We start from the raw sequence: 18,330 nt of genomic DNA on the forward strand, positions 1-18,330 counted from the left end.
GGCAAAACTGGTTATCCCCACCAGTCAAAGGAAGAAGACTCCGGACTGGAGATCTCCTCTGTCGTCGGGAAAAGTGGTGAGACGGTTCAGCAGGGCTCCACCGGTGGTGCCATTGTTGCAGGTCGGCTCAGCTTCTCCCTCTTCGGATTCTTAGGTCCTGTGGCGACTTCTAAAGTTCCAGTCCCCAAAGCCCTGCTTTTATGCAGCAAACCCCCATTCATTCAGCCTAGCTGTCAAACAGCCTAAGTGGTGAGCCGGCCGGGCGAAGGCAACTCAGTCCAAGGTGCCTAAACCCCCTCCCACACCCTATGTGGTACCCAGACAGAGTGGCACCACTTTTGAAGGCTTCGTGGAGAAGCCCGCTAAAAGGTGGAACAAAGGGCTCGGCTTGGGTTGGAGTCACAGAAGAGAACACAAACGCCATTTTAGAATTGAGTTCTGGCAAAAAATACCAACCGGTGAATTAATATTAAATAAATAAACCGGTGGTATGTTCGAGGCTATAGGAATTAAATAATTAAAGTTGGTAGCCTCAAACAATGGGAAAATCCCATAGATATATATTCGCGGTCGAATATAAAAAGTAGTATCCACTGCCACCAGCCAAAACTCGATCGGGGGGGACGGGGACGTGCCCCCTCGAACAGACCCCGGGGCAATCGAATTGCCCTCACCAGTACGTCCACAATATGATGGTTTGTACTGGTTTCTGTTCATAATTTGGGACTAGTAAAGCCAATGGTGACTTTACTTGCCCTGGGAGACAGTACTCAGTCCCAGGGTATGGAGTCTATGTTGGGGGGGGTCGCTACAACACCCCCTGGGTTATGGCACCGAGGGTGCTGTGTAACCCACATCAAAAACACAAGAAACCCTATGGAGTAAAAGACCCCATAGCCCATAAAACACATGGAAAGACAAAGGAACACCTCAAATCATGTCTAAGAGTGGGAGTAAAAGAGTCTCACTCTTAGCAGGACAAAAAAAAATAAACCCCAAAAATCCAGCAAAGCTGCTGGGGGACTCACTAGGTTTGGGAAATTAGCCTTTACAGAGAATTCTCCCTAACAGGGAGAAACTAGCTCCCTGCGGGACTCCACAGTACACCGGTTTGGTTCCAGAGGCCTTATTTCCGCAGACAATTCTGGATTGTCTGCCTTGTAGAAATGATGATATCCATTCTGTTGCCTCTAGTGAGCAGTTTCCTGAGAGTTCTAGGGCCTCTCGGAGCCTGTTGTGATCGAGCAGATCAAAGGCTGCCGAGAGGTCCAGTAATATCAGGAGACTTGATTTGCCCTTGTCCAATATACCTAGCATCTCGGTCTGCAGATCTAGTATGGCTGATTCGTTGCTGTGGCCTGTCCTAAAGCCCGACTGTTGGGGGTGCAGCAGGTTGTTCTCGTTTACATAGTTCTGGAGCTGTTCAGTGGCTACTTTATCTAATATTTTCAACAGGAAATTGCAATTTGTAATAGGTCTTAGATTTGCATGGTCTTGTACGTCTAGTTCAGGTTTCTTTGGCAATGGGGTAACCATGACAGTTTTTATTATAGCAGATACTGATTGATCCTGGAAAGATGCGTTTACCATTTTTCTAAGGAAGGGAGCGAAAATGTCTGGGTTTTCTAATATTAGTTTAGGTGACAGTACATTTTCTGAGCATGTAGTGCTTCTGATGTTAGAGAGCGTTTTCTTAATCTCTTCGATTGTTATAGGTCTAAACTGAAATTTAGTAGTTTCAGTTTCGTCCTTGCTTTCGTTAAGTTTGTCTTGGGTCGGTGGGCTATGACTGGCTGTTGAGGATATTCTCTCTGGCCTTAATTTTGTTTTGGAAGGCCGTTTGAACCTTCTCACAATCTAATTCTGTCGGCTGAAAGGGCGGGGTGAGTGCCTTAGGTTTATCAATGGATTTGAGGATTTGGAAGAGTTTGCCAGTGAAGTTGGAGGCGGTGTCAATAAGTTCATTTTAGTGATTTTTTTTTTTCTTGAGGTCTGAGTTTTGTCTTGTATCTGTGATCAGCATTCTTCCATTTCATTTTATTTGTTTCTGTTGGTTCTTTTCACCATTTCCTATCTAGGTTACGTTTTTCTTTTTTGAGTTCAATAGCTTGGTTTTTGAACCATTTTTGGTGATTTATATTTGACCTGACCTGTTTATTTTTCCATGGGGCTTGGCGGTCGAGTAATTATTTCATGCCTCGATTTTATATATCGATATATTTTCACATGAACCATCATCTTTGATTTCAGTCATGATTTTGTCAATTTCTTCTGCTAGCAATGTACTGGTGATTTTTTTCAGATTCCTGTTGAGTACCATTTTGGGTGAGTTGTCTATTTTCACTGTTTTTTGTTTTAGAGTGAGGAGGATTTTGATTTTATAGTGGCCTGTCCATATACATGGGTAGGTTCCTAGCATTGTCACTTCTGCGTTATTTTTGATTATCCAATCAAGCTGATTCCCAGTGGTAGCGGTGGGACCATTGTTGATTACATTAAAGGCACAATTAACTAGGTCTTCCTCTAGGGCGATGGCCTGTGTGTCATTGTGATTGCCCCTCCATCTATTAATATCCCCCAGGAGTATAGTCTCCGTATTGGTGGATTTGAGATTATTAAGGATGGTGATTAGTTCGTCATTGAATTCCGATAATAGGGACGGTGGTATGTAGATGACTATTATGTTTGTGCAGTTATTGTGGGTAGGTGTCAATTTGAGGTGAATAACCTCACAGCCTGTGCACTGTATAGGGTCAGCAAAGAATTTGAGGATTTGTTTAGCGATTATCACCACTCCTCCTCCTTTACCATTTTCTCTGTTTTTGAAATAAATGTTAGTTGGATGGTACTGCTGGATCAATGGTGGGGCCCATTGGTTCTTGGAGCCATGTCTGTTAGGCATAAGATATCTAGCCTTTCATCTATGATATAGTAATGGATCTATTGTGCATGTTTTGGCAGTGACCTTGTGTTAAGCAAAGCAATTTTGAGTTTCGTGAGATCTGGTTCAGTTACATTATGGCTCTTCGGTGGCTTTTCCGTGTGATGGACTGTTGTTGGTGCTGTGTTTTCATTTTCTATGGTGTGTGTTTGTAGGCGGGTCAAGTCTGGCATTAATATAGTCTTGAACTAGTTCTTGGTGTTGTAGTTTGATTGCCTGGGATAGTAAATGGCTCCAATTAGGATAACCCATACCTGAGGTTTAAGCACCTGGGGTGGCTTTGTTGCACAGAGAATCCGACAGCTTTTCGTGCCGTGGGCCGGCATAGACCGGCACCGTCCCAGAAGTTCCGGCGCTGAAGCGCCTGATGTTTCCCTATGTGCAGCTCAAGTGCTGCTGGGAGATGTAGTTCGTGGAGCTTGTGAGCTCTATTAAAATCAAAACAAAGGGCTTTCCTTCACTCGATTTTTTTAAAAAATATTTGCAAAATACTTGTGAACAGCGGCGCTAGCTTCCAAATGCTAAGTTTAAATAATGCAGGGGGATGTCACACACACAGCTGCAATAATCAAGTAAATGCGGGTGAACACAGTTTCTTAGTTTCTTTCTGGTAAATTTCGTATGGAGTAGCAGTACCTTTCTATGCAGTGTAAAACAGCAATTTACAAATGGCACACTCAAACACACGTACTCGGAGTTAAATAATTATAAACTTCAATCACTTCAATCGGCTTCCATCAACTCAATAACAGGCGTAGCCTGTGCTCTCAGCCCTGGATTAACCTGTGTTAGAGGGAGAGAGAAGAGGTTAAGTAGTGGCCACCGGGACCGGCGTAGACCGGCACCGTCCAAGAAGCGCCGGCGCTGAAGCGCCTGACGTTTCCCTGGTTAAAAAAGGACTACTTCCTTGCGACTCTGAATCTGGAAGATGCATACTTCCACATTCCGATCCACCCGGTGCACAGACTGCATCTCAGGATCTCCGTGGGGCAAACACATTTCCAGATCTGCGTACTCCCCTTTGTCCTCAAATTGGCCACAAGGAAGGGTATTTACGAAGTGCCTAGCACACCTCAGGTGAACAGGAATTGGTGTTCCCATACTTGGATGACTGGCTAATAAAGGCAAACGCCCGAAGGGTCGCAGTCATCCATGCTGGGAATGGCTAGAGTTTTCTTTCAACAGATCCAAAGCATCGCCGATACCGGCTCAAACCGCCATCTTCCTTGGAGCAGAGTCGACCACTCTCATCCTGAGGGTACGCCCGTCATCCGAAAGGATAACCACAGCGCTAGGGCTGGTTGCTTGGTTTCTCAGTAATGCCTCCGACTTGATAAGTTAGTCCAAATCCCTCCTGGGTATGATATCCTTCCCTATTTACCTAATTCGCAACTGCAGATTATGAATGAGACCAATCCAGGGAAACGCTGGCCCATCAATGCACACAAACCTACGGTTTATGGGAAGAGGTCTTAAACCTCACTGTCCTTCCACAAGGCTCTACAGTGGTGGGCCAAGGGAAGGAATCTAAACTAAGGCATACCGTTTCAGGTACCCACATCAACACTGCTCCTCAGAACTGATGCCTCCCCGTCAGCCCGGGCAGCAAATCTGAGTGAACTACAAGCAAAGGGCCATGGTCTCAGAAAGACTGGCACCTCCACATCAATGTCCTAGAACTCAGGGCTGTACGGTCGGCGCTGATCTTTCCAGCTGGTCCTGATCTGCCAAGTGGTCCCAGTCTGACCAGACAATACAACCTCCATGCATTACACCAACAAGCAGGGAGGCATAAGGTCAGCAGTTTTGTCACTAGGAACGCATAAAGTGTGGCATTGAATCCTCAAGTGAGGACGGAGGATTTACCAGGGAAGGACAATGTCCTAGTGGACAAACTCGTCCCACAAAGTGGGACTAGACAAGGAATTTAATTGAATCTTCCCCAAATGGGGCCAGTCACGGATTGATCTATTGTCTATCAAAAAAAATGTGAAGTTCCCTCGCTTTGCCTCCAGGTACCCAGAAAACCAATCCTTGGGGGGACGCCTTTTTCCTAAATTGGATTGGGAAGTTCCTATACGGGTTTCCCGCCCTATGATACCATTAATAGCACAAGTTCTTCGGATAAACAAAAATAGACAGTTGAATGTCAGTTTGAAGCCTGTTTTATTAGAGAACCCAGAATGTAAAGCAGTCTTAACTGTGTATGAGATCAAAGTGGAAGCTTTTCCAAAAATGTAATTGTAGACTATTTGTATAGCTGGTCTGGAATTCGTGAAGATGTGCATATATAAACCTATACAACAATACTATTATGTACTGTAAAATGAGTTTATTTTCAGTGCAGATTTTATTTAAAAAAATTATTTTTATCTTCAGGATGCCGGACAGAAGCATTTTGGTGCAATTACATGTAAGTCGTGTGGGATGATCTATACAGCAGCAAGTCCAGAGGATGAAGCAGAACATGTGCAGTATCACCAGCGATTTCTTGAAGGAATTAAATTTGTAGTAAGTTTAAGCTGTTAATCCATTAAATATTTTGCAAAACCTAAATGCATTGCGTTGGTACCTTCACAAGTTCTCAATTGAATGTATAATGATGACAGGAAACTGCCCTGGAGAAGCGAGTAAAGCCTAATTGTTTATAGTGGGTATCTTAATTACATTCATACACTGTGTAGGATGTAGATCACCTTTCCCCCACGCCTCCCCCAATCCCTAGAGATAATTAGCCTCCATGCAAGTCCCTGATGGTTTAAAATTACTTTGTTTCGTTGTCTCATACATTTGTGTTATACAGCCTACTGGATTCACACAGCCCCAGAGCCAGAGTTCACTAAACTTAACCTAATTCAATTTCTTTTGAACACTATTTTTTATTAATACTGCCATTAATTCTTTCTTTGGTCCTTTTTTATCCTTGCAATCAGTTGCAGCATTTTTGCAGATATTTCTGTATCGCTCTTTTAGCTTTCTTTTAGTGCTACCTGGCTGATTTCCCGAAGGGGTCAACTAAGTGATAAAGCAAGGTTTACACTCAAGTCTAACCAAACTCTCAATGGCAACATGACTAAGTAGCAAGGCTTAGGCTCTGGAGGAAGATGGCTTGGTGTGAAGGGCAGTTAACTGCAACAAAGACTAGTGACTAAGAGGTCTTATCAATGGGGTGCGTACATGTCAACACCATTCTAAGTTAATTAAACACTATATGGATACATTTTTAGATTTATGTGCACATGGTTTGCAGCAAACCCTATACAGTAACATACAAACAATTCACATAAATAAAATGTATCAAAACCTACTATAACAGACTTAATATCTCGATACAACTAGTAGCAGCAATAATTGGCGATACTTGTTCCACACATCTAATTCCTCTTGTTTTGGGAAAAGAAATAGGAGTCCCTCTGTTGCACAAAAACCTACTAAAATACTTGAACCAAGACAGGAGCGTTTGGGGAAACATTAAGATGCTCCAACATCTCTATTTTATTTTTTATAAATTTTATTGTGCATTAGCCAAAGTATATGACTTTTTACACTTTACTTGAAATATAAAACATTTCACAAGGAAAAAAATAATTAAGAACACAGAACAATACATATTTCATCTAAATGCATTTAGACAAATATCAAAGACAAAAGAAAACAAAACGATTAAAACGAAAATATTAGTAAAATTTCAACTCTCATCCCAGTTTTCTTTGGTAATTATCTAACTTTAGATCTCTCATTAATCTTACCATTTCAGCTGTTAGAAAAGTTTCAGACCCAGAGGAAGCTCTGGACCAAAATTCCTCTGTCTAACCAGCTGATAACCTGTACAAATCTTCTCAATCTCAGAATTCTCATCTCCCTTGTTCCAGTACACTTAATTACCAGATGCTTTAGTGTTTGACATTCGTTGGCATCACATTTTGTACAACAGTTCCCAGATTGAATCAAATCTCTGGCCGATTGAATTTCCAGGGTAGGTAGTAAATTAAGTCTAAACCTCAAAGATATCCCTGGAACATGGATCCGGATATTTTTCCAACTATGGGGGAAGACTTGTCCTTTTTCTACCCATACAGGAAAATGATTGTGATAATTTTGTCATCCTCCTCTTCTCTCCGGTGGTCACCCAATCCCACCTTTTCAGGGTATCTTTCACTTTCATTGGGTTTTGGATCAGCATATCTGTTGTCTAAACTGTCTAGTAGCTCTTGACATTTCAGCCTTAGTTTTTCAAGAAATATATTAGTATTATCCCGTAGCAGGATGGACAGATCCTCGTATAGAGTATCCTTTATAAGAACCAGAAGGGACCTATACAGGGAAATCCATTTTCACTCCAGCCACGATCTTAGAGGATATCCCCAGTTCAAACTCAGAGGCAATTGGAACACAATTTGGAAGAAATAATGTTGTTGTCCAGAGTTTTGATTCAATCAAGTCCCAATTCACATCCAGTGCGAGTAAATTTGTTTCGAAGGGATTGTCCTCCGACATATTCCTTATTTTTGATAATACGTTTCCAGCTTGCTGGCCTCAATTTTTTTTCTGGAGAGGGCGCTGCGTGTCGACGTCCGCCGAGTCGATGTCCCTCGATGGCCACCGTATCGGTGCCGACGTCACCATGCCCATAAATAGCCACGCACTGCGTCCGTTGCTCAGTTCCCTTTTTTCCACGCTTCATGGGGCCTCGGAACATCGTTGCTCAGTTCAGTCAGATAATCTAATCCATTTCTACTCGAAATACCAACTTTCTCAATGGCATCTTCATCGGAACCGACAACGCCGCGATCTGGCTTCAAAAAATGTCGAGACTGCGGTAAAAAAAAGTCGATAACGGATCCACACAGGATCTGCTTGTGGTGCTTGGGAGCCGAGTACCATTGTTCAGAGTGTGAGGACTGCATGTCCATGACGGCGAAAGCCTTGAAGGAGCGCAAGGGGAAGCCCGAGAGAGGTAAGTCAGTCAAAACCTCCTCGAACGTTTCTTCGGCTGAGTCAAGGCATTCGTCTCCTCGCCGTCAAACATTCCCATTCTAGATCTCGAAGTAGCTCCCACCATTCGTCGAGATCAAGACACTCAAAGAAGAGACGTCGAAGATCCCCTTCCTCGTCTTCTGTTTCCCCAGAAAGGGTCTCCTGCCCCACAAAACACCACTCTCAGGCTGAGTGGGAGGAATTCAGGAAGAAAATGTTAAGCGTCTTCGAGAAAGCGGCCTCGTCCCCCTGGAAGACAGCTGAGGGTGATACCCTGAGTGAAAAACCTAAAAAATCAAAACTCTGCGAGTCGCAGCGCCCGGCGAAACATTCCACCCGAGAGAGCCACGGGCCATCGGGTAAGAAGGCACCGTCTTCGTCGAAGATCCATTCGACGCATGGATCAGCGCCATCAACGCTGTTGTCGAAGGGTTCTTCGACACATCGGTCGATCGACTCGACGCCATCGTCGACGCCGACATAGACGCCGATGAAAGAGAAGACCACGGCTACTCCACAGCCAACGGTGATTCCAAGAGTCTCCGGCACGATGCTGAGACCGTCAATGTCCTCGAGTAGGATCCCGATCCTCTCGAGTTCTTCGAGGCCTCTTCTGGTTTTCTCGATGCCGTTTTCGGCGCCTTCGAAGCCTGTCACATCGGCGTCAACGACATCGACATTTTCTCGCCCAATACGACGAATTTCGCTCCTTCTGCCTTTAGAAATGGGTTTTATACCATTTCAGAGGTCAGAGTTCCCTGGATTATCTTCAATTTATGAAGAAGGGGAAAATTCTGACCAGGAAACCTTTGAGTTGCAGAGGATCACAGTACCTGTTTCAGAGGATTTCACCTCTGAGGAAAGAAGGTTGAAAGACCTACAGGAGTCATTACATGAGGCAAGTGGGCTGGACACTTCCCCAGAAGTGGATTTTGTTAAGCCAGACCCAGGGGAACATGCCGAAACACCCTATAAAACCCTGATGGCAAGAATGATTGAATTCATGGGTTAGTCTGCGCCTTCGCCTGTTTTTCAACAGGATGACCTGACAGACATATTAGACAAAGGTCCACAGGAGGATCCTGTGGTCCCCTTCCATACAGCCTTACAAAGAAAAATTGCATCTAACTGGGGAAACTCCTGAAGTTATCCCTGCTGTCAATAGATTATCAGCCAAGTATAGGGTAGCTGTTGCTGACCCTGAATACTTATCGAAACACCAGACTCCAGAGAGCCTGGTGGTTCAAGCAGCAACTTCATCAAGCAGCAGGACCGCTTACCCTACTGTCCCACAGGATAGAGATGACAAGAGGTACGATTCTATGGCAAAGTCTTCTCTGCTTGTAGTATGGCGTTGAAGTCCATCAACGCCACCTGTACGCTCGCCAGGTTCAGTCACACACTGTGGGAGTGTGCTTCATCAGCGGCCGACTGCATACCCGAAGGAGAGGAAAAGGAAGCCTTCCTTAACATTAAAGATGGCAAAGATGCCATGTGCGAGTCACTTCAAACTGGCATCGATTCCGCTGACAGTATCAGCAGGGCCATGGCGGCAAGTACAACAATCGGCAGGCATGCGTGGTTGCGAAAGTCTGGCTTTGCTCCAGATGTACAGGCCAGACTTTTGAATATGCCCTTTGACGGCTCTTCATTATTCAGAAAAAAGGCTGATGACAGTCTGGAAAAGTTGCAGACAGCTAAAGCAGCAGCAAAATCTTTAGGAGCTGCTATCCGCCAAACTCCTTTTCGCCCCTCGGGAACCTCTGGGAGAGGAAAGTCCTTTAGCTATTATTCCGCATTCGGGAAAGGCAGACGACAGCCGGCTCAAAGAGGCCAAAGGAGATCCACCCGAGGTGGACGGGTCAAAGGTACTAAGGCTGCAGCAGCAGCAGGTGCCTCTTTACCCTCGGCATCTGCATCAGCAGCCCCCGAACCACTGAGGTCTTTCCACACAAGACACCTGTAGGGGGCAGGTTAACTCAACATCTGACGGAATGGCAGGCTATAACGTCAGATGCTTGGGCATTGGAGACAGTTTGCAAGGGTTACTTCCTACCCTTTCTACACATCCCTCAGTCATCCACCGGGGAACAGCTCTCTAAAAGTTCCAGATCCGCTCCTCTTGCAGAAAATTATAGACCTACTAGAGAAAGGTGCCATAGAACCGTTACCTGTAGCGGACAGGAACAAGGGCTGGTACACCCCCCCCCCCACACCCCCCGCCCTACTTTCTCATACCAAAGAAGGACGGAGGACTGAGGCCCATCCTGGACTTACGAGAATTGAACAAGTTCCTCAGGAAGGACAAGTTCAAGATGGTAACTCTCTCTCAGATCCTTCAGGCCCTCCAGCTCCAGGACTGGCTGGTATCTCTGGACCTTCAGGATGCTTTTTTCCATGTGCCAATCCATCCCAAACACAGGAAATACCTGAGGTTCGCATTTGGCGACTCTCATTATCAATTTCGAGTTCTGCCATTTGGGCTTACCTCCGCCCTGAGGGTCTTCACCAAGTTAATGTCGGTAGTGGCTGCGAGTCTAAGGAGAGAAGGGATCCACGTCTACCCCTACCTGGACGATTGGCTGATCAGGGCTGTATCTTCAGAACAAGCTCAGACCCAGCTAGATTATGTCTGCCACTTCCTTCACAAACTGTGCTTCTCCCTCAATTTAAAGAAGTCACAGATGATACCATCACAGAGACTCCAGTTCATTGGAGCGGTCCTGGACACTTCCCTGGGAAAAGCCTCGCCACCAGAGGTGAGGGCTCAAGATATTCTGCAGATGGTCAACAAGTTTCAAAATGCCCAACGTCTCCCAGCCTTCGACTTTTTGAGGTTGCTAGGCCTCATGGCATCCTGCATCTTCCTTGTGCCAGAGGCTCGCCTGAGAATGAGATCTCCTCAGTGGGCACTGAGAACTCAGTGGTCGCAATTCTCAGGGAGAATGACAGATCTCCTCCGGATTCCGGACAAATTAGCCCGCGACCGTCAATGGTGGGCCTATCCAGAGAACATCTTGAAAGGAGAACTGTTTTGGCAACCATCGCCGGAGATGACAGTAGTCAGACGCCTCACTCACGGGGTGGGGAGCCCATGCCAACGACTTGACCATCAGCGGTCGTTGGTCTCCATCGGAGTCCAGACTACACCTCAACCTATTGGAGCTGAGAGCGATCAGACTAGCGCTGAAAGCTTTCCTGCCATCAGTAGAGGGGAGAAATGTCCTGATAATGACGGACAACACGGTGGCCATGCACTACCTCAACAAAAGAGGCGTAGGGTCACTGCCGCTGTGCAGAGAGGCAATGCAGCTCTGGTTTTGGGCAATTCGGGAAGGAATCTCTCTATCGGCAGTCCACCTAGCCTAGACGCGTTCTTAGTGGACTGGGAGTTTCCACTCCTTTACGCGTTCCCACCAGTCCCCGTTATTCCTCAAATGATCAGAAGGTTGAGAAGATTCCGGAAACATGGTACCCGGACCTTCTAGATATGTCCATCTGCCCTCCAATCCGTCTTCCACTCAAAGAGAATCTTCTCTCGCAGAAGGGAGGTCAGGTTCTCCGTCCAGACACCAGAACCCTCAACCTTCACGCTTGGCTTCTGAAAGGGTGAGGTACAAGGATTGGGACCTCCCTGGTGACATCATGGAGCTGTTGCTCTCGGCCAGAATGCCAGCAACAAAGTCTTTATACCGCTGCCGTTGGAAAAAATTTTGCAGCTGGTGTAGGGAGGAGAATATCGACCCTTTTTCATGTGGTACACCAACGGTGTTATCGTTTCTACTCTACTTGGCAAACTCAGGCCTTCAAGTTGGCACTGTAAAAGGCTATCTCGCAGCGTTTTCTATCTTCAAGCAGACTGCGGAGGAACCATCGTATTTCGAACTACCGCTAGTGATAACATTTCTCAAGGGATTAACTAATGTTTATCCCCCAAAACCATTCCAGGTTCCCTTATGGGACTTAAATTTAGTCTTAAACTTCCTAATGGGCACTCCATTCGAACCACTTCACTCTTGTTCGCTAAGATTTCTCACGCTTAAAACTGTCCTATTGGTAGCATTAACATCTGCTAGGAGGGTGAGCGAGCTACAAGCTCTCTCCTGTAAACCCCCACATACAATTTTCCACAAGGACAAAGTTGTCCTACAGGTGAAGCCTAATTTCCTCCCAAAGGTGGTTTCTGAATTTCATATTACTCAGAAAATGACCTTACCTTCGTTCTAACCTCCTCCCCATCCGGTGAAAGAGGAAGAAAGTCTACATAGGCTGGACCCAAGGCCAGCTCTTAGCTTTTACATCAGCAGACTGGCTAGGATCAGGCAAGCAGACCAACTGTTTGTAGGATACTCGGGTCACAAGTTGGGACTACCCATAACAAAACAAACCATTTCTAGGTGGATCATTTTGGCCATTCTGGAATGTTATAAACTGGCAGGGAAAGAGCCACCCCAACATTTTAGGGCTCATTCAACCAGAGCAGAGGCCATCATTTTGTTGTACTCATTCACTAGAGTTTCAGGGTCCAGGTTATCTGTGAGTGAGTTAAGTGTTGGGAGGATGAGCGGGAGTAGGTTATCTGGGGTGATATTTTTCTTATTCCTTGTCTGGATGGACGGTGCTGGCTGGGCTAAGGTAGGAGTAGGTCTGTCTGTTTCTAGAGCAAATGTTATATGGTGGTGGTCTGTCCAAATTAGTGGGGAAATCGATAGGATGGAGGTGTTACAATTGTGGTCTGCCACCCAGTCAAGTATTCTACCCTTGTTGTGGGTAGGGTGAAGTACTCTTAGTGAGAAGCCTAGTTCAGAGAGTAGGTTAGCCACTCTGCTTGCCTGTGGGTCGTTTTGATCATTGAAACCCAGGTTAAGATCCCCTAGCAGGATAACTTGTGGTGATTGTTTTAGGTTATGCGATTGAATGGTGGAGATGTCCTCCTCGAAGGTTCCAATAGGGCCTGGAGGTCTATAAATAAGGTGGATGGTGAGGGTTTGAGAGTTATTAATGGCTAATTTAGCTATTAGGCTTTCGCAGGATTTAGTGTCATTAGAAGGAGCTGGCCTGGTGGATAAATTGGATTTAACAATAAGGGCTATGCCACCTCCACGGGCTTCGCTTCTGTCTGCTCTTGGGATGGTGTAGCCGTTGGGGATCGCTAACATGATGGCTGGTCCTGCGGCGGCATGAAGCCAGGATTCCGTAATGGCCAAGAAGTCAAGGATTTCGGTCTGGATAAGATCAGCAATCTCAATGGTGTGAGCAATCGTGGATCTAGCGTTAATTAATGCACCTTTTAGGCGGGGGAGGGTGGATGGAGATGTGCATATCTTTTCTTGGGTCGTGACAGAGGAGTGCATACGGACATTCTGTGTGTTCAGGTTTAGGCTGTGTGGTTTCTCTGTACTCCTATTAGCTGTAGGTTTGCTACGGTTAGACGAGGTCACTGTTCTGGCACGCAGTTCATATAGTTTAGCAAGTCTGGCGTTTCTAGATGTGGTAATGTATGGTTTAGATTCGAAGGACCAACATTGTTGGAGTACTTCAGTTTGGTCATTACGACTCATCAGTGGTTGGGGTTGTCTGTCATGGCGGGGGAGTGGGCCAAGCGTTGCAGGGTAGTGTATTCAATGGTGGGAGCGAGTCTAAGTGTGAAGACTAGGAGTGTTGTTAATGTGAAAAGGGCAAGTGTGGCTTGTAAGGTTTGCATCTTGTGGCGTCACTGTGGAAGGGTAGGCAATTCGGGCTAAAATAATGCTATTTGTGCCAGCCTAACAGGGTAAAGCAGGTGTGAGTAAAACAGATGCCTCAAGTGTAATGGGCGGCACCTAGGTTTGAGATAGTAGCAGTTGACTAAAATGCATTGGGCAGTACATGGAAAGAATTGACTCAAAAAGCAGTAGGCAGCACATGGGTACAGAGTGACTCAAAGCAATGGGGACAATTGACTCAGATACAATAGGCAACACCTAGATTTGAGATAGCAGAGTTGGCTAAAAATGCATTGGGCAGTACGTTTCACTCAAAGCAGAAAGCAGCACGTAGGTGCAAGGTGCAGAATGACTCAAGGACAATTCACTCATATACAATAGGCAATACCTTGGTTTGCAATAGTAGCAGTTGACTAAGGTGCAGTGGGGCAGCACATGACTCAAAAGCAATGGACCTCATGTAGATTCAAAGTGATCAGTTGGCTAGAATGCAGAGGGGCAGCGCATAAGAATAGCTGACTCAAGAGCAGTGGACAGTACATAGATGCAAAGTTACTCAAAAACAATGGGGGCAATAGACTCGTATGCAATAGGCAACCCCTAGATTAGAAAAGTAGCAATTGAGTGAAATGCAGTAGGGCAGCGCATGAAACAATTGGCTCAGCTACATTAGGCTACGCCTGGGTTCGAGATAGTAACAGTTGACCTGAAGGATTGGGCGAGGCATAGGTTCGAGTATGAGCAAGTTGGCAATATGTAAGGGCAGCACCTATGTGGGAGACAGATGAGTAGTAGTACACATCTAGATTCCAGATTACAGGGATGTCTGAAATGGCGGGCGGCAAATAGTCTTAGCTGGTGTTAGTGAGGCCTTTGGTGACCATGATTGTTCTCTATTGCAGGAGGTTGAACTCTGGTCTTGCGGTCAGTCTAAGGCATATATTAAAACCGGGTGGGGTATGCCTTAGAGGAGTATGATCTATGTAGGATCCGGAGTTGTATTAATCTAATGTTTGCATCTATTCCGATCTCATGTGGGGACATCAATGCCTCCACCCATTCTTCTGTTTCCAATGTCCCCAGGTCTTGCTCCCATTTTCCTCTGAGGTCTGTGAGTTCCCCAGAGCCAAAGGAGTTGATCACATGGTAGAGGGTGGAGGTAACCTTGGAGGGCATTCTGTGTGGAAGGGTGTTTGTCTCTAGGTGGGAGCATGCAGGTATGTCGGTAAGGTCCTGGAATTGGGTGTTGATAGTGTGTGTGAGTTGGAGATATCTAAAGCGGTCCATAGGCCTTAGTCCGTGTGTTGTATTCAGCGCATCAAATTCTCTCAGCCGACCCTCGTGGATAATGTCTGCCAGTGTGGATATCACTCTCCATTCCCAGGTGTCAAAGTGGCCCATTCACAGGATTTCGGGAAGCTGTACGTTATGCCATAGGGGGTGGATCAGGGTTGGTTTGCCCTCCCAGCCGATGTGTCTGTGTATCTCCTTCCAGATTCGACGGGTGTGCACGGACCTCCTGGGGACTCCCTTCAGGTTTTCCTTGTCATCGTAGAGTATTTGTAGGGGAGGTGGGAGGCCGGTGTCCATTATTTCGACCCGGATGTGTGGGAGTGTTGGGTCCCTGTGTAGCCAGTGTTTGCCACCCCTGCTTGTGCAGCCTAGTAGTATATGCGAATATCGTGCAGTCCTATGCCTCCCTCCCACACCGATCGGCGAAGTGTTTTGAGGGCGATGCAGGCCTGTTTCCCGCCCCATAGCAATGTGCGTAGGGACTTGTCGATGTCTGAATGTGGCAGCCGGGATTGGGGCGTTTTGAAGGATGTATAGAAATCTTGGGAGTGCCAACATCTTGAATAATGCAGCACTGCCTTGTAGTGAGAGAGGAAGAGTTTACCAGTGAGAGACGTTGTTTTCGAATCTGTCCACTATTGGGCGTATGTTCAGTTTGAGGAAGTCGTCTGGTGTGGTGGTTATCTGTATGCCCAGGTAGGTGAAGCCTAGTATCGAGACGGAGTACGTGCAGGGGTCTGGGATCGCTGCTTCTCCCCCTTGGACCGGGAAGTGTATTGATTTGTGTGTGCTTACCCGAAGGCCCATGAAGTGTTGGTACTCCTCCCAGGGTCCTGGTTACCATCGGGCAGGTTGTTACTGGCTTGTTCAGGTAGATCAAGAGATCGTCCGCATATAGTGAGGCGCGATCCTCAACCCCCGTAGGCCAGACGAACCCCGTCATCGTGCGTAGTCTAATTGCCAGGGGCTCGATGGCGCGAAGGAATACTAGAGGTGAAAAGGGGCAGCTCTGTCTGGTCCCTCGGCCCAGCGGGAATGTCCTGGATGATTTCCCGTTGACCCGCACGGATGCTATGGGGAGGGTGTACAGAAGTTTAGTCCATGACATGAAGTAGTGTCCAAATCTCATTCGTTGCATGCCCCATAGGGCCTCCCATCCCACAGAATCGAAGGCCTTTTCAAAATCAACCGCCAGGGCGAGCGGGTCTGGGATCTCTGCCGCTCGGTGTAAGGCCACTCGGACCCTACGGAGATTTATTCTTGTGGATTTGTCTGGCATGAAACCGCATTGGTCCGGGTGGACCAGGGATCCGATCACCCCGAGCAGCCTGTTTGCCATGACTCTAGCTAGTATTTTGGCTTCCCCGTTGATTAATGATATAGGCCTGTACGAGGCACAGTGTTCTGGGGGTTTCCCTGCTTTGGGGATGACTACTATGTTTGTTTTCCTGAGGTCCGGGGGGGAGACAGCCCTGCTCTCTGCTGCGGAGGAACATACTATGCATGTGTTTCGTCGTCGTTCCACTTAATCGCTTCCAGATCTCTACTGGGAAGCCATTGGGTCCAGGATTCTTCACTGTCTGTAGCTGTGATGGAGCTTCCGTGATATCAGTCTAGTTCTGTTTGATCTGGAGTGTTGGGGGAGGTAGGAGTGGGGGGATCTTGATCCGTACAAGAAAGTGTGGGGCGCTTGGTGTGGGATCCGCTGTTGGTGGGGAGTATAGTTCATAGTAATCGGCAAAAGCCTCTGCAATCTCGGAACTGCCCGTTAGAATTTCCCCTTCTTGGATTTGTATGGCCCGTACTTGCCCTTTACTCTGTTCTCGTCATTCTAGCCAGGCCAGGGTCTTGCCAGCCTTGTCGCCCCTCTCATATATCTGGCTTCGGGTTTGCCATTGGGCAGTTCGGGCATTGTCTAGGGCCCTGTCCTTTAGGATTGTTTGAGCTGTCGTTGGGGCGTCCTGTGCCTCGCGGGTTCCCTCTTCCAACAGTTTTTCCTCTCGCTGGGTTACTTGGGTCTCTGTTCTGTGATTGCCTCATTGTGCCGTTTCCTGTGGGCAGAAACCAGGGAAATTGCCTCTCCTCTCAGGACAGTTTTGTATGCTTCCCATCGCACGGTTGGGCAGGCGACCGCTTCTTCATTTAGGTCGAAGTATTCTGACGTTTTAGCCGTGAGTCTTTTATTTCCGGTATTCCCAGATAGTAGGTGCTTAGACGGCAGGTGGGGTCCTGCTTATGTTGTATCCCTTTGAGTTTGATCAGTAGGGGGGGGGGGAGTGATCCGAGATCTCCCTTGCCAGGAATTCTGCGGCTGTTGGTCGATGGGTCATGTTCCTTGGGGTGAAAATGTAGTACAGTCTGGAGAGGGTTTTGTGCCAGTTGGAGCAGAACGAGTAGCCCTTCTCTGATGTGTGGATTGTCCTCCACGTGTCCGATAGCCCCATTGTGTCCGCAAAGGTGTACAGCCTGGTCGGGGTGTCTGCGGCCCTGTTCCCCCTGTGCGTTCTATCCTGCCCGATGTCCATGACATCATTGAAGTCTCCCCCGATTGCCAACAAGTCCACCTGTTCATCCAGCATAATGGGTTGGAGCTCGGTGAGGCGCTCCGCCGTCAGCATGGGGGGGTGCGTACACTGCAATGAGGCCCCAGGTCTCCCCCACATCTCTCCAAGCTCCATCACGAACCTGCCCCAAGGGTCTGATATCACTTTATTGGTCTTAAATGGGACCCGCTTGTGTAGGAGGATCATAACTCCCCTGGAATCTCTGGAGAACCCTGCTAGGTATGTATGTATGTGTGTGGGTTGTTGGATTTCCTGAAGAAAGCGCTGGTGGTACCTATTAGGTGGGTTTCGGTGATGAATGCAACATCTGGGGAGTGCCTGTTAAGGTATTGGAGTACCAGTTTCCGTTTTATACCTGTCCCTAAGCCATTCATATTCGAGGTCAGTAGGGAGATCTGTCTCGTTTGTGCTACATCAGCGTGTGCCTTCCTGTGTGATGGTACTGAAGGATGTGATGCATCTTCCATGTCTGTCACTTGCAGAGTTTTGTTCTGTTCCGTGCTCTGGTGCCCCTTCACGTTCACCCTCGCTGTATTTTCGTTATGGTGTACTTCCCATGCAAAACGTGAAACTTAACGGTGAACTTAAGGTCGGCTCAGTTTGAGTATAAGCCGACCCTCATGGGTCCCCAGGAGTGGCATACCTATTCCTTTTACTTCTGCAGCAGGAATAGTTCTGGTTTGGCATGTCACTGGTCTGTGGTGCCTTTATTTTCTTTGAGCCGTTTCCTTTAGTAACTCGAACTCCTAAACTCCCCCCTTCCAGCACTCACTCCCCCACCCCCTACCTTGTGTGGGTGGTCAGTAAGACCAAATGCCCAACTCGTGCAACTTGTTGCTACTCTAAGCTT

At 47.0% G+C, this 18,330-nt stretch overlaps 1 protein-coding gene across 3 annotated transcripts in view; it reads left to right on the top strand.

Annotated features, from left to right (window-relative positions):
* The window catches only part of ESCO2 (establishment of sister chromatid cohesion N-acetyltransferase 2), a 630,612-nt gene that overhangs the window by 304,418 nt on the left and 307,864 nt on the right, over positions 1-18,330 (top strand). For all 3 annotated transcript variants that reach the window (XM_069605632.1, XM_069605634.1, XM_069605633.1), the window contains exon 7: positions 5,321-5,452. In XM_069605632.1, coding sequence (XP_069461733.1) covers positions 5,321-5,452 — 132 coding nt within the window. The remainder of the gene's footprint in view (positions 1-5,320; positions 5,453-18,330) is intronic.

This window comes from Ambystoma mexicanum, chromosome 4p (genome assembly GCF_040938575.1).
Source record: "Ambystoma mexicanum isolate Mex_15411 chromosome 4p, UKY_AmexF1_1, whole genome shotgun sequence".
NCBI lineage: Eukaryota > Metazoa > Chordata > Amphibia > Caudata > Ambystomatidae > Ambystoma > Ambystoma mexicanum.